The sequence below is a fragment of the Sphaeramia orbicularis genome, chromosome 20 (assembly GCF_902148855.1).
Source record: "Sphaeramia orbicularis chromosome 20, fSphaOr1.1, whole genome shotgun sequence".
NCBI classification, from domain to species: domain Eukaryota; kingdom Metazoa; phylum Chordata; class Actinopteri; order Kurtiformes; family Apogonidae; genus Sphaeramia; species Sphaeramia orbicularis.
In genome coordinates, this window is record NC_043976.1 from 7,246,817 (window position 1) to 7,264,536 (window position 17,720).

Here is a 17,720-nt window from a genome sequence, read left to right on the forward strand (position 1 = left end):
CTTTGGCCCTGGCACCTTTAAGCACAATGCATATTCCTCTATAATAAATTCAACAATATAATGATGCTATAACTTTGTGGTTGTGTCAAACTCATCTAAAGCGTCAGTCACTCTAGGTGCACATACGTTAATGTCTCATCCAAACTATTTGAGTTGCAAGACTTCCAAGATGGGAACCCTGCAAATCACTTTGTAAAATGAGGGGTTTCTGTCCATTGAAATGTTTGGAGTTTTAATTGGAAACAGTAACAGGATTTGTTATAACACAAAATTTGTACAATATCATGTAGCAGCATTTCTACATAAAAATAAAGGCCCGTCTCTCTTAATAAAGACCCGTTGCATGCAGCAACTTTGCTAAACAACGGCCCAATATTTGAGAAAATACAGCAATTTCATGTTCTCTACAAGTTTCAGATTCAGTTGGTGGTTGTAAAGTGTTAGAATATTGCTCTGTGTGGATATGATGGGAGTTCACTCAGCAGTAATGTGTGCCTCTACACTTTTTCTTCTTAGTGGGTATAGCATCTGTGTATTTGAGATAATCCACTGTTTATATTAGCTAAGTTCAAGCACAGTATAAAAGCAAACCCGAGCTCACAGATGAACACCACATGCACTATGTGCCAAAGTGAAAGGGATATGTGTGTACATGCATTCACGTACACGTTCATACGTATGTTGCTGAACAGCACCTGGGTTTTCAAACACTTAAACACACACTTCACTCCGCAGTCCTCCACCATGCCCAAGCAGCCCACTCAACCACCAGATTCAATATATTATTCTCTCAATTGGTCCTATTGAGTTTCCCCTGCCGCTCCTAAATGAGTTAGTCCTCAGAGAGCCGGCTGGGAATGAGGGCCTGGCAGCACTGGAATTGCATTTCTGCTGCACTGCGATCTACTTCCCTCAATTTAGTCACCGCTTCATTGCAAACTGCATTTCCCAGAGTGCACTGCTCTGTGCCCTCACTCGATCCCCTTTCCATGAATCACTCCTATTTACTATGACAACAGGGGAGCAGTAGTCCCAACATGTCATGATCTAACTGGGCTTCAATCGCTCCATATTAAGATGGGGGGCAGACACATTTCCCTGCCTTTGTCTTGTCTCTGCTGTGGCTCGGCATCTGTGTGTTTTAAGGTCTCTGCCAGCAGTGGTCAGCTCAATACTAATAAAACCATAATTTACTAGGCCGGGGCTCTGATTGATAGCTCTCTCAAGGCTCTATCGATCAGCCTTTCTCTCATCCGACTGAGCGTCTTTTGTTAGGGGCCAGCCACTTCCTTCCCCCTTGTCTCTTTGCATAAACGTTCCCTCACTGAATAACAGCAGCATTATTGGAATGGATTACAAACAGAGCCATTGACATGCTGTGGATGCGACTTCAGTGCTCTTTAATGCACGGGATAAGCTGTTACATCTACTCCGTTTGTGTTGAAGTTAACTATGTCCTCCAGAGCCCATGATGCAACAGTTCTGAGGTAAAGGCATGGAATAAGGTATGAACTTCTCTGATCTTCCTCCTGTACCCCTGCTGATTCTCATCAATTATAAAGCTTGTAGCTGACTCAGTACCTGACCGTGTGCCCTGATAGTGTGGAACATAAAAGAAGGTTGATCATCAAGATGAAAAATACCTATTTTATTTTCAGAGATCAAAAATTTAGCCAGTAATTTCTCAGTAAATCCTTCATGTATGCAGATTGCATCATGCAGATTCCACACACTCTTTGCAGTTATATTAACTGTCATCATTATGGCTGTGTAAAAATGTGTGTTTCACGTTGCTCTGTCATCCCTCTGCATCATGCTGCTATGTGCCTGTCACCTTCTTTCAGTTAAAGGAGTGACAGTAATTAGCTGTCATGTATGTCAAAACCTCAGCACAGTCATAAATGGCAGAATTACATGAGGTTTATTTGTTGAGAAACAGCAGACATCAGTGGACAGTTAGTTGAATTGGAAACTACATGTTATTGGCTTAAGAAAATGAGAAAACTGGAACCCAGAAACACGTTTCTCAGGTGACTAAACATACTGGGCCTCTTTGAATAATTTACATAATTGGGGTTGGTGGGCTAGAAAGTCTTTCAAGCAGTCAAAAGAAGGGGAATTCTTTACATAAAAGCTTTACATTTATGTCTTTAGGTGGTCTTGATGGAGCTCTGCTGAGACAAGCAAAAGTGAAAGTTAGAAATATCTTAATTTCAATAAATGGAATCAGAAATGGAGAGGATAGCTGTTGAAGCGAAGCACTGAAGCGATAGGACTTCCATCCTTAGGCAGCACTCTCTCCGTCTCATGAATTATCATGAAAAACACGAAGGCAGAGCACCACACTGTAAAAATAGTATACTGTGAAATTTAGTTCACATTTCTGTACTTTTGTAAAATTATACACTTATGTAGCTGGCAAACACAAACAGCAGACAACAGGAGGGTTTCGTGGTAAAGCATGGAGGTGGATTCGAGTGTCTCTTGCCCCGATTACAGCATTATTTCATTGGTCTAGTACCATAGCACCGTCAATACGAACAAAAAAATGAAAGCTACAAGACAGCGAGTCTGTCAAAAACAGTCAATGTTATAAATAATATCACAAAAGCACAGGCAGGCGTATGCGTACATGTGATGAATTTCAAATTAGAGAAACAACACCGAGCCACAAGCATGCATATCATCAGTCTGTCTGCGTTAGTCGCTGCTGTGACAAACCATCAACCACTGACTGGATGTTCATGAACAGGATAACACAGACATAGACGAAGGGAGGATCCATGTTTCATCAGCTCAGAGTCAGACATAACATGAATTTATTACCAAGATGTAACAATAAAATACACATTGGCTTCTGTTTTAGATTTTCATTTACCATCTCCATGTTGAAACTATATTCTACGTTCAATTTCTCACTTTAATCAGATCAGATAAGTTCGATCTAAATGCAATTACAATAGCTACACATTTATAAGTTTCAATGATGGATGAACAAGAATAAACACCATGCTAGAACAAAATACCATATTTAAGAAATGACTGTAAACATGAGGAAAAGATGAAATACAACAGTTAATTAACCAAGTAAAGTAAAAGTTGATGGCGAAAAGTGGAAAAACCATTCAGCCCTCACTCTGACTCACTAAACTTTTGTAAAGGATCTCTATTTGATTCACAGTGAACTGATTTAGCTCAAGAAATGTGGCCAAAAATAAATAAATCAATAATTGAATTGAAATGACTTTTTCATAAATTTAATTGCTTTAACACATGTGACGATATATTAATAGAACTGAGATATAGCTGGAGAAATTAAACAGTCTCTGAAGTAGCAATGCAATTATAATGCTTCAAACAAATTGGCAGTGACCAATCATATCGCTTGACTATCTGGGGCAGAATGATACTTTTTCAAGCAGAGGCTATCTGTGGAGCCAGAACAGAGGGAAAATTAATTGTTCTGCTACAGAGTGTGTAGAGTGTGGGTGCATGTGTGTTTGTGCCTGTGTCTGAGCATTGTCTATGTCTATTTCTGTCCACACGAACACACTGTACCTGCACATTAAATCCATTGTATGTTACAGTCTGTACAGTATGTATGATTTATTTCTACATGAAGCTTTAGGTAGCATACATACATCTACACATTGCAAAAATCTAAATCTCACCAAGTGTATTTTTCTCATTTCTAGTCAAAATATCTCATCACCCTTAAAATAAAACAATCACCAAAAGAGTAACTTTTAAGTGAGATGTAAAAACTTATTTTTAGACAATAGATCCTAAAAATCTTATTTCAAGAAATCTTACCAAGATAACATTCACTTGTTCCATTTCAGATTTTTTTTTTTTTTTTGCTTAATTCAAGCAAAAAATAATAATCTTGAATTAAGCAAAAGAAAAATGTTGATTTAAGCAGAAAAAAAAAAAAAAAAAAAATCTTGAAATAAGCAAAAAAAATCTGCCAATGGAACAAGTGAAAATGATCTTGGTAAGATTTCTTGAAATAAGATTTTCAAGATCTATTGTCTAAAAATAAGTTCTTACATCTCACAAGTTACTCTTTAAGTGTTTATGTCTTATTTTAAGTGTGATGAGGTATTTTGACTAGAAATGACAAAAATACACTTGGTAAGATTTTGATTTTTGCAGTGCACTTTCTATGTTCTGAATCAGGTTCATGGAGGCTCAGGTTGGGTAGACAGAACCAGCAGAGACCAAAGGGCAACAACCATGGTCTGAAAGTGTCGCCAGTGTGGAAGTCAGTGAAGTGCAAACCGCTGACATGGAGTCCATGTGGCCTGATTTTCTTTATCTCAATCCTCTACCAACTGTACTGGTGTTTGTTTTATTATGATTCCTCTTGAATGCATCGACATAATGTGGACTTTGACAGCTGTGACGGACAGCTGACTGAATGCTGTGTCAGACTTTTGTCTTTATGTTTATTGTCCAACAAAGATTTTTCTTTAGAGTTCTACTGTAGTTGTGGTGAAGAATAACACAATGTTTCCATTAAACTTCCCACACAAGCAGCCTATTACCATAATTTAGGTATGGTATATTAGCTTTGGTGTTGCATTGTATGGTGTGTCAGGTAATCTTCAAATTAAGCAAGTTAGCATGCTAATTATCTTTTGTAATATATTTACTGTTATCAAAACAGAATGCATTAACATTTAGCATGTAGTCAAAATAATTTGGTGTCATTAAACATAAGTTTTACTTGTTATCAACTAGTTAAATGGGTGTTTTCAGTGAGTTAGCAATAACATTAGCTTGTCACGTTTCACATTAAGTCCAAATATGGTCACTTATGTACAAATCCACACACCAATGGGTGATATCACAGTGGTTATATCAATTTATTTCAGACAGTCTAAGTCTGAGTTGATATTTTGTCCAATCATGATCATTGCTAATAATAGTCAAGTGTTTTCATACACCATACAAAGGCCAATGAAAAATCCAATTTTTACACACACAAAACTACTCATCAAAAACACACAAGGAGACGGGGCTTAATCATGGTCCATCAGCCAAACAATCCAACCTATTGAAACACTTGCCCTTCGTCTGAGAGGATCTGTCTGGATGAATCTGTCTCAGTCCTGCTCAAAGCAAATGGGTTTCTAGGAGACCTTTGTCAAAACGTAGAAGTGAATGTGTAGCTGTGTGTATTCGTGTGTCTGTTTGTCTATGAGGGGAATTCTTATAGGTAATGCAAATGGTTGTAACCTTGTGAATTGACTACTTGAGCTGTCAGACAGTCCTTACGTAATGTCACAAGGCATTTCACATTTCCATTAAGAAGGTCCATATTTGTATCTATGTGTTAGAAGGGTCTTCTTGGCTTGGACATTTTCAGTCAGATCACACAGAAGATGCACTGTGCTGCAGTGACCAAACCAAGCAAGCTTAAAGTACCAAGAAACATTACAGTACTCTGGTCTAACAAAGATGATTGTTCTTTAGCCCAAAGGGCCAAACCATGATGAAATCAATGCAATTTTCATGGAGTGGGGTGGCCTGGATATGCTGAACCCATCTACACCCCCCCTCTCTCCCCTCTGTTGCATTAGGCTGTGCAGCTCAGCTCCTCTCCCCTGCAGACAGTGATGGATCTGATTCATTTCAATGGTGGCCTCCAGTGCTCACTCCCATTCGGCTGGCTGACAGTGGCAAACTGGTGCCGGCTCCTCACATATCTGCTTGGCCAACACAGTAGAGGTGGGGGGTGGGCGCTTGTAGCTGCTGGGAGTCTGTGACAACATTTAACTTGTGCTTTTCTTATTTGAGGTTTGCAACTGACCTTAAATTCTTCAATCAATTCAATCTTATCTTTTCTGCACTCTAACTATATTAAAATTGCCTGCAGTTATTTTGTGCCACTTTTTCCAACTACTGGGCTTTTCATTGTAATGGGACTAAAATGCACGATAATGTCTCCTCTTTCTGTTTCACACACTCGCATTAAATTTTACATCTTCCCTACATTGCCTACACCCACTGTCTTATAGCAACTGAGCGAATACCTCTAGATCGTCTCCCTAAATGGACTGAAAATTGAATAACCTTTATGTCATAATATCATTTCTCATCCTTCCACATACAGTACAGAGTAACAGTATTATTATAATAAAATAAAAAAAACACAAAAAAACATGTTTTTCTCCTATTGTTCTAGATGTGTTGGTCTGTGACCTAAGTGTCTGTCTACCTGTCTTCCTACTGGTGAGGCATTAAAGAGGACAGAGGAGTGACTGGACTGAAGCGATAGAACTCAGTGAACCTTGGGGCTGAGCTTTCCCAGGAGGGACATGTGTCCTCTCCCTTAATCTTCAGTGGGTAAGGAGGGAGGGAAGAGAGGTGGAAGGATGAAGTCAGACAGAAAAAAAAGAGAAAGACAAAAAGAGCTGGAAAGGTGGGTTTATAGTCATAACATCCAAAGTAAAATGAGTTGTAATGCAGGAGATGTATTTAAAACCAAAACAGCCTTTTGCAGCCTATTTATGGCAATCACACAAATAGTAAAATACAGACACATTTACAAGTGATGTGCTTGACAATTCCTCTTTAATACACGGCGTGTTTCTGCCATGTTTTGCTCTCCCAAATCCCAAGTTCAGGGAAAATGCACAGTAGAACAAGAAGGAAAAGTAGCACGCAGGGTGTTGGGGAGGTGACGTGTTGTGAAAATAGAGAAGCAAACTGCTCGGAGGTTGAGGGCTAGTAGGGAGGGTGAAGGGCAGAGAGAGGGAGATGGGGGCTCAGCATGGTGCTCTAAACTGACATACAGCCACGGGACACAGGCTCCAATTAGAGTCACGGCAACACTAATCAAACCTGATCTCCAACCTCTGGCTGTGGGGTGAGTAAATTGTGTGTGAATGTGTATGTGCTGGGGTATTCACACAATCCTGAAAAATAGTCATACTGTGCTTTACATTTTACATTTAAAACATTATTTTCTATTTGTTCCCTAAAATACAGCATAATTGGACTGGACTTCCTGCCTTTTCTCCACAAAATGAGAAAGCAAAAAAAACCTTATTCACTATTGTAATCGACATTTCATGAAGACGGAGATCCCTTTGCTTTCAATATTCCTGACTGTTGCCTTGTGACAAATATCCACCTGGCTATAATATATATTCCCTTATCTGGCTATCCTACAGTGTTATTCTGCAAGCCTGTCAATCACAACTCACTGAAGTGCTTCTTAGATATCATATCAAGGCCTACTGTGGGCAAGAAAAATCACACAGAGAATAGGGGGAAATGTGAGATGGTATCACACAACTGACACAGGAAATAGGACTGTTTGAAGATTTGCATAGTGGTGTGGTCGTTTCATAGAGGTCCCTCTCAATCCTCCCAAAAGCTACGAGGGATAGATTACGACCATTTTCCAAGGTAAGTGTAAAGCTACTCATTTATCACTGTGTGCTGTGGAAATACAGTTATCTGTCTTTTTCATTCATTCTGCCACTTCGCAAAGACAAGGCTTTGAAATAGAGCATATACCAGTGTTTGTTGAGTTATACAATGTGTGCTATGTTCTATGGGTGTACACAGAGAGACAAATATACAGCCCGTGTCAGAGTTACGGGACCGTGTGATTAGAATACTAATCATAATATCACTGAATAAGCACACAAAGGCGGACCAATTAAAACTGACTCCTCGTGGTGCCAATTAGTCGCCGGTACATCAGTGTGCTTCCTCCCTCTCTTTTACCTCATTGTGTTTGGCCACCCGCCGGGCCACAATGAGTTGGATCATCCCTCGTTTGTTGCCCTCCACTGACATGGATTTTCGCAGTGTTTCCATGGCATCCTGGTTGGTCTTTCCTAACAATGACTCCCCGTTGACGGCGATGAGTTGGTCGTTGACGTGCAGACGGCCATCCTGCAGACAAACGCCATAAGAAAGTTGAAATCTGGTTCATGGAACTTGCATTAAATTCTCATGATTGTGACTTGTTTCCAGCATGAACAATTTGTACATTATGTAGCTCCTCCTGAGGCTATTTAAAGGAGACTAAAATTAGGTCACATGAACCCTTACTCTGAGAAGAACCCAATAAATACTTGCATTAATTCATCATCTTGTTTCTTTGTTAATTTTCCGGTGAACAAATTTTGTGCAGTGATGCTCTTTACTTATTTTGAACTGTGAAACAAATATTCCACAGAAACATGGCCCCAAGGAAATATTCATGTACAAGCTGAGCCCTTAAACATTAATATTTACATGATGTGATCATTTAAAACAGACACTGAATATCATTTTAATCAAATGTATTTGATGAGTATTGCAGCTTTACTGTATGGTGTTGCTTATCCTAATACACTTCCTATAACTTTTTAAGACCTCATAACTCATTGTGAAGTTGCATTATGAGGGCAATTAAAGAAATATTAGTGAAATCAATCATGACAGTGGTGAAACAGAATTGAGGGTGGAGCTTAATACACTAAAAACAATTATATTTCTACTTGCCTTGCTAGCAGCTCCTCCATTTATTATGGATTTGACAAAGATTCCCAAGTCTGCATGGTTTTCCTTCGAGCGGTTCCCCTTGACGCTGACCCCCAGACCTGCTGAGCCTGAGTCATTCAGAGGAATCTCAAAGGTCATAAACTCTCGAGTGCCATCAGGAGTTAACACCATGTCATCTTCATCTGGTGCCTGGGAATTACACAGACCAGAATGGTATAGCTCATTAAAAAATGATATATTTTTAATTATTATTCTTTTTTATCAAACCTTTATTTTACCAGGTACTGTCCCATTGAGATCTAGATCACTTTTACTAGGGCGACCTGGTCAAGAGGTCAGCAGCACACGCCATGAATGAATACAAGTTTAAAAGAAGGTAATAATAAATAAATAAAAAAACAACAATAATTCAGTAATAACACAAAAAAAAAAATAGTTTTTAAAGTTATTCTTTTTTACATTTTCAATGGCCTTCACTTATAATGTGAAGTAGACTTGAAACATCAGAAAAAGAGAAAAAGTGGAGGGAAATTTCCAACAACTGGTTTATAGGTAATTAAAAAGGCAAGAAACAATTTAGTTTCTTCATCAATCCATGTACTACCATGTTTTCTCACAATGCCACCACAAACAAAAATAAAAACTTTCCCATTTTTGTCTAGTTCATTTATTTACAGATACCTTTACATGGCTGTTATACACCTAGAACTTTAGTAAAAGGAACAAGAAAGGATATCAGAGAATAGCTGAAACAAAAAAAAATGAATGACAGGAAAATAGAATGTAGGCACAAGACAAGATAAAGAGGGGGAAGATGAGGGGTGCAGGAAAAGAAAGCGAATGGATGGCAGGTATGTCACATATCTCAGGGCTGTCATCGCCAATTGGCCGTACTGTCTAGCCAAGCGGTGCTAATTCTTTTCCACCACCATAAGCTCAGTATAAGAACAGTGGGGATAGCAGAGAACTTTGAAAACTCCAGGTAGCAATTTGGTGCTCAAACACCCGTGGCTTCCACTGAACAACACCCCCTTTGAAAGATCATTTTTGACATGTTAACAACACCACCCTCCTTGGTCATGCAATCCATGGACCCGTTATTGAAAATTACAAAAAAAAAAAAAAAAAAAAAAAAAAAAAAAAATATATATATATATATATATATATATATATATATATTTATTTATTTATTTAAATTAATTTTTTTTTTTTTCGTTGTTCGTGGTGCACACAAACTGGTTCATTTCACCTGCCACAGAGGTGTGAGAAGATACTGTCTAACACCCAGTGCAATCAATTCACCTGGAAGATATTCCATCGTCCAACCACCGCACTCTCATTTCTAATCATTTCAACTGGAATCTAGTAAAGAGCTTCTGTAAAGAATAACCAAAGAAATAGCCTTTGTGTATTTTACTTTGAGCTTGCAGCCAAACAGAGGAGGAAAAGAGGTGTGAGAGAAAGCTAATGGTGTAGAGAAAGCACCAGAGGCGTCAAAGAGCCGGCAGCTTCTTTCTTATCTTAACTGCAGAAAAACCTCGTAAGATTTAAGAACGTTTCAAACCCATTTCCGCTCAATGGTTCCATGCTTAGTAGAGTTTTCTGAGCTATAGCCAAAGCATTGTAGTGTTGTAAATGTGCTGAAACCAAACCAAACATACCGTTTTTTCTGAACAGTTTGTTTATGGAGAAAATAAAACACCGCCTCATTCTCTGTACGGCAGAATGTACAAAGCTACTGTACATTCTCTGTAAAGACTTCAATGCATTCCTCTGCGATTGGTCACATTAAGACCCAGTCCTTTGAGAAATTGCTTCATGTTCCTGAGCAACAGTCATTTTCAAAGAAGAAAGTTTCCAATGGAAGCTAAATTATAAACATTGAGAGCAATGCTGTACTACGGTGACTGGCCAGACTCTACTGTACATGCATAATTATTGCCATGGCAGCCAAATCAACATGAACGATACCAGCAGCAGGAGTAATCAATCCCCCCCAAAAAACACTGTAAACCTCTTTAAATAGACTCAATACACATGCATGCATGCATACACACACAGCAGATGGATAGCAGCCAGGTGTGTGCCCTTCACAGCTGCTTGGATAAAGACTGAAGCACAGGAAAGAAGGGAAAGATAGAGCAGAAGGTGTTTCTTTTTTTTTTTGAAGGCTGAGGAGTTATTAGGATGCAGCGGTGCGTTCAGGTGGAGGCTCTTTTCAACACCCTCTGACTGAGCCCCTATTCTCCAGACGGCCCTCCTATCTGCCCCCTTTTCTTTCTCTCTGCTTTTCTCCTCCTGCTCTCAGAATGGCCGTACACCTGTCTGTACAACTTTCCAACTGGGCTTTGTCCGTCAGTGGACCCCTTAGTCAATTCAAACCACTGGAATCCATTTCATTGCACTATATTTCAACACCTCCGGTTCCATTACAGAAATTACCGTGTTTTGTCAGGAAATGACCCTTTGCTTTCTCTCAGACAGCTGCGTGAGGCAGATAGGGGACGCAGAAAAAATAACCACTGAAAACAATAACATATCTCTTATCTGGGGTAAATATAACAATGTTTAAGCTAACCATTCTTGTCTGGAGCTTGTAAAGACATCACACTCAAATTTCTAGCAGCTTCAAAAGTTGTTCTTTGAAATAACTTCAATTCAGCTCAGACGTTATTATGAGTTTATTTCCAAATCTATCTAGACTCAAACATTCAATTTCCACTCTGAAAAGAGCTCTCATGGATGAATGGGCATCATCATCAGGGTCAGTCTTCACCTCTAATGAAGACGTTTCATCAAAATAAAATAAATAAATAATTTCTCCACAGAGGCCATAGTATAACAAAAAAATTACTTTGGATGGACTCTTGTCTGAGCGTGTGTGTGTGTGTGTGTGTGTGTGTGCGCTTCCTTCCAAAATGATGACAGAATAACCACCCACTCAGGGCTGTGTTCCGGGAATAGCGGGCCGAGGCAGAGAATGAGAGAGCAGTGTAACATTTTCATCAGACAGGAACAAGCGCCGCTAGCCAAGAATGAGTTTGTCAGGCTGTTTGACAGGCCTCGCTGCTCTGATTCAGCTCAGGCAGAGCTGGAATCAAGCACCTCTGAACGAGAGGAAAGTGCAAGTCAGTTCATTGTTTGATGCTTCATGCACTTATAAAACTACTGACAATAGATGAAGTGATGTAAAACACTGAAAAGGTTGACCCTTCAAATCAGTTTTAAGAAACATGAGGTTAAAGTTTTACACAAAATATGCTCAGGTTATATTTAATGCCTCAGGTTTAACATTTTTCCTCACTTTAAGTTATTTTCTCAATTAACCCATAAAGACCCAAACATCCACCATTGACCAAAATCATCTACTGATCTAAAACAATTAATAGCTGAGCCACTAATCCTAACAATTCATGTAAATAATGTTTTCATGGTCATCAGATATAACCCGTTTGGACGTTCAAAGGCTCCGTGGAAACACTGTCATCTTCTACACCACTGATTCCCCCATAAAACCCATGGAGTTTGATAAATGACAGTGGATGGTTCTGCTTTCTCTGTTTCTTACATAATAACTATCAACATAATCTGAGCTTTTATGGACATTGATATGATCAGTAAATTAAATATAGGAAAATACCAGATTTTTACTTTAAAAAAAAAAAAAGCAAAATATAAAGGATCACTTAAAGGTTAAATAGAGGGGACAAGTCATTTAGGAACTGCCATAAAAGCAGCCCTGGGTCTTTATGGGTTAAGGTCACAAGCAGGAAAACCTCTGATAGCATTAAAAGCCAACTGCAGATGATTCCACTATGTTGCAAACACTTGCCAAGTTTTGTCTAGTCAAGTGCTGAATCATGTATAATTGTAGTAAAGGAATTAAATTAGCCTTGACTGTAATCTCAAATTGCATGTATGTTTTCCACATTTAAGGCCAGACTAAAGTTATCTATATCTGGTGAACCCATTCAGTAAGTGGATGACTACATTGCAGAGCCTTGACCTTCAGTGTCAATCCATCGTGGACTAAGCATGTTTAGTTATAAGTAAAATTTTCCAAATCACTGCAGGTGTAAGAGAACGCTCTTCCTCTGTATGTTCACACATGTTGAATCAAGCTTCTGAATCATTAATTATATGCCACTGGACTATTGTTCAGAAAGTATGGTAGCCTGCAGTGTAAAGACCCCTAAAAGTACAAGTTGCAGCTCTGATTCAAAACCTGCACAGACGAAAAAAAATGAGTGAACTGCTTTAATCAAACAGCTAACTGTAACAACACATAAAACTGCAGCACCAGTCAGTCATATTGTGATATCCAGCCCTCAAACAAACTCTTGGAGGAAAACTGTCATTAACAAAACCACAGCAAATAGGAATCATTCCCTCTGTCATCATCCTTTACATGAATGTGCAGAGGCATTTATTGGCAAATCAGATGATAAACTAAGGACTAGGATGATAATTCTGTGCTGGTTCAATACTTTTTTTTCCTTTATGTGGGCAGTATCATTTTTATTCTTTTTAAATACCTCCAACGTATTGATTTTTAATTAGTAAATGTATGTAAAGTATTGATTTGTTATGAACTGTGCATGAATGTGTATATAATGTATTGCGGTTGAGTATATTTATGTTACTGCGCTGTGCATGAATACGATTCCTGTCATAACATATGTCAAATGTTGACTCCAGAGAGATGACCTGATTGCACGTGATACCATCAATTACTGACAATGATTTTCAATAAACAACTAAAAACAAACACAATGAAACACTTCCAGTTCTAAAATATGTCTGGCCCTCATAGCTGTGAACTATGTCTGATTATGAAAACAGGCCTTGTACATAAAAAAAAAAAAAAAAAAAAGTCAGTCTTTTTTCAGATGCTTCTTGCTTTGTGTGTGTATATATATACTCTTAAAACTGCAGCATAACCACAAATTGTTATCACTGAACTAACCTGTATTTTGCAAATGAGTGCTTTGATTCACAGCTATGCTCAAGCGCTGATCATTGAGGTCAAACCTAACATTAAACCATTTTCCGTAAAGTGGCTGTAATATCTTTGTAATCATTAAGCCAATACCTAGTATTTAGTCACTTGGCTAGCTCATCACAAAAGACGCCCATGTCATCTTCCTTTAGCTCTCGGTGACTCAGCCATGCAGTCACAGTCCATTATACGATTAAGCCCTTTATTAATTAACACAGTTATGGGGTGGCACCCATTCATTACAGTCTATTGTCCTGGCAGGAGGGGCAATGTGAGGCAGCATGTGAGCCGAGACACAAGCAGGTGAACAGAGCAGAGCTGAGAGAGGAAACCATTGCTCATCAGTCTCGCCTAATAGGCCTTTCTGTTTTGTTTCTACCTCGCTTAACTTGTCACATGCTAACGAGGAAGGTGTGCTAGAAGCGTGTGTCGGTAGTAACAGAACAACAGAAAAAGCATGAGTGAGATGCAAGAAGGAGAAATAAAGTGCAAATGAATCACAATTATTTCTATTCACACATAAGTCGGAGTTCTCCACACATCACTGCCTAAAACAATTAACACTGCTGGAAACTTCTTTCCACACTTGGCCCAATTTGGTGACATAAAGGTCATTGGAAATGAATTTAAAAGGACTAAAAGAAATCAGCCATGGGTGTAATTGCAAAAGTGGTGCACCCATGATAAGTATTGTAACACAAATTTCTTTTGGCGGTGTTTCTGCTCGCAGCATTTTCTGACAAAGGGGCAGAATATTAAATACCCTTAAGCTTAAAAACAAAGCGAGTCTTTTTCAGGTACAGTGACAAGAGAAGAGGTGAGCTGTTACACAACACTGAAGGGTGTGATGCAAACAGTTGGCACAGACAGGTTCTAAGTGTTGGTGAATGTTGCATGTTCTTCACCGTCCAATGCAGCATATTATGACACAGAGGTGACAAACTGGGACTCTTAGCCTTTGGGGATTTTGTAATGAGAAAGCTCATCTGAGTCATTAGCAGCACAAAGTCTGCTTCGAAAAAGGCATCTGAGGCCAGATCTATCTACATCACTGCAAATGTTGTGTGACTACTGGCTCCGATTGAATCTCACTGAGAGAGACCGAAATACACTCACAGTCACAGCTGCAATTCAGTAGGCTATTACATCTAATCAAAGAGAATATAAAAGAATAAAAGTTGACTCTCTTTGTATGTGCACTTGGTAACAGGGAATGTTTGCGATGGTGTTGCAGCAGAACCAAAGCGTAGAGCCACATCATGAAGCAGATGCCTCTCATTTCAAGCTAATGGTGGATAAAAAGCGCTTTGTCCAACTGCACATACACACTTCAAGCCATTATGTGTTCCGGAAACAGACGTTGTATCCCCTTCGGGAGAGTAACTGTGTCGCCATAAGTGGCCTTTAACTACCTTGTTTATCGGCATAGCACAATGCTGTGGTGCACCCTCCCGTTCGGTGCACTGACAGCAAGCATAATTATGGGAACAGCTGCTGAAAAGTGCTAAACGAAAACAGGTGGTGTCGACGAGACACGTTCAGAAATCGTTAACCAGGCTGGCATTGTCTTCAACCACGCTTGGCAGCATTAGCTTTAATTACGACAGAGCATGTTTCTGAACTCTGATCAGAAAAACCTTTCTATAGGAGCCAAATTAATAATGCATGGAGGACTCCTCAGCACTCTTGAAGCTGAAGGTGTCAGTGATAAATAAAAGGAAAAAGATGATGAAGTGGAGCAGAAAGGGACGAGAAGATGCAATGTGAGTGGTTCTGCTAAATGTCAGGGAGCTACAGCAAAGTATGAATTCTATAAGGCTTTTAGCAGACAGTTTGGATAAAGTGTCCTCAAAAGCTTGAATGCTCTTTGGATATTTGATGCCATGGTAACACACTGGACCCCTTACCTACTGGATCACAGTGCCCTGTCATTTCCAAGCCATTTTTAGGGAAGAAGTAGAAGAGAAATTGACCTCCAAGATGCATCTGCCGCTGTCAAACTGTTCTGAGGAGCTCTATAAAGTCATAGATGCCCTGACTGATTGCAGGTTGCCAAAGCACATCTCTGCACCACTCATTTCAAAGGCCTTTAGAGCAATTCCTGTAATTTGACTTCACCTGAGTTCTATTTTCAGAATGCATTTACGCAGTATGGGTCGGCTATTTCAGGACATTTGTAATGGTAGAGCAATTTGCTGATTACAGCCACTTAGATTATCAAAGCTGCTCTGTTTTGAAGTTATATCATAGAATATGCCTGACAACTCATTACTGAAAAAGTCTGGCTACTGGCGAAAAGGTGACAGTGCCTTAAATCACCAGCTTGACCCATAAAGAATGACTCATCTCTTTATTTTTTTCTTTATTTGCCAGTTTTTTGTAAGGTAAAATATTTGGCTCGCTAACCTACTGCACTGTACGTAAATAAACATTTTAAAGAGAGACTACCAAAAAAAAAGCAAAGTGTATGAAGCACTTTACTTTATTGTCCACACAAAGTTGGAGCAAATTACACCATCCTTATAGTGAAGATAAAGCATTAGTCAAAGAGACATCTAATTATATTAACACCAATGATGTCCTTTTTGGCATGACTGTAGATATTGCACAGTTTTAGCTTTATTACATCTTCAGTGCTGCACCCAGAAAAGCCTTATCACAGTCCACCTGCTGCTGTGCATAAGGCCTTTAATAACTGTGTTGTGTTTGCAAGAGGAGGAGGCAGACGTAAACAGATCCTCACCTTTCGTTTTCTCAGATTTTACAGTATTTTTCAGTGTAAATGTTTTACTTTGTCAAGCACTGAATTAAATCCATCCAAAACTGTAGAAGACTTGAGTTCTTTACTGAGAAGTAGATGGAAGAATGAGAGGTAGGCGTGAACCTGTCTCTCTCCATGAATCTGTGTACCATTTAGTTGCCTCCAAAGACAGGGGATTGCTCTTTGTTTGCCTTGTATCAATTCATTTCTCCCTCTACCGACTCTGCAAATGGATCAGAGCGGGAAGGAAATCAATACAGCTTCATAGGTCTGTTCTTGTTTTCCAACTTTAATACGGTCAGCTCATGAATGGTAACCTTGCTGTACTGTAGGCACCACACCAAGTGCTAGCTGCTTCTGCGTGAGGAGAGACTATGAAAAAACAACAATTTTACAGACTTGTATAAATAGGATTACTCCAGCTAAAGCAAACAGAGCAGTTCTGAATAGTTCAATTACAGTCCAGTGGTAAAAACAAGACAGGGAGATTTCTAAACCAGGCCACCGTGGTTGGCACTTATGAAACAGGCCATTAATCTGCTATAATTGTCAGCAATACTGTCACATTTGTCTAGTGCGTCCCATGCATTCACACGAGCCATAAATTTGGCTGTCACATCAATCAGAGGCCAGAATTAATTGTGCAATTAAGATTCTCATTGCTTGGCAGATATAGCTACTAATGGATCAGTGACAAGTGTGATATGATCATAAAGAGGGGATTTTAATGTACTGTTTAATTGCACTTATGTGGTCCGCAGTGTTGTAACAAGATCCACAAGCCTATTTGTTCTCCACAGACCATAAAACTATTGGACATAAAACAAAAAAAAAATACTGTTGGCATAATGGAGGTCTAATGATGATCACTGGTGATAATCAAGTCCATATTATGTGACACATTTGACATTAGTTTTAGCATGAAAAAATACCTACAGTTTATATATTCATGTGTATACTGTATGTTAGTAAGAAACTAAATTTTGTTTATCTTTTTCATTTTTATGCAACTGATGAGACCATTTTTACATGGACGATGATATTCTACTAAGAACTGGACTAAAGATCAGAGGAGAACGGCCTAATCACAAAGAATTTTCAATTAGAATGAGAGGGTTGGTGTAAATCCTATCCGTTACCTAAGAAAATAACAGCCATGTAAATACTTGATCTGATCGTTTTTCTGTCTTCTGCTCATGCTTGACCCATGTGGTGGTAACTTACTGGAAGGCCAAGAGACAGATTTACAGGCGGGACAGAAACATGGCAGCAGTTACAGTAAATATAACTGGTCTGTGACCGATACAATTTTTTTGTTGTAGATTGCCGAGTTTCATTCAGTTTTGAGATGTCAGCGAGCTTACACAACCATTAAAACCGATAACGGAGTAATCAGTTAATTGTAATAAGATCGAACGTGTTCACATGCACCTCAGAAATGTGATAATTGAA

The 17,720-nt window shown here is 39.0% G+C and overlaps 1 protein-coding gene across 2 annotated transcripts in view; it reads right to left on the reverse strand.

The window, feature by feature from the left end:
• The window catches only part of pard3aa (par-3 family cell polarity regulator alpha, a), a 426,578-nt gene that overhangs the window by 190,859 nt on the left and 217,999 nt on the right, over window positions 1–17,720 (reverse strand). For both annotated transcript variants that reach the window (XM_030123467.1, XM_030123466.1), the window contains exons 13-14: window positions 8,509–8,697; window positions 7,744–7,914 (exon numbers count right to left, since the gene is read on the reverse strand). In XM_030123467.1, the coding sequence (XP_029979327.1) occupies window positions 7,744–7,914; window positions 8,509–8,697 (360 nt within the window). The remainder of the gene's footprint in view (window positions 1–7,743; window positions 7,915–8,508; window positions 8,698–17,720) is intronic.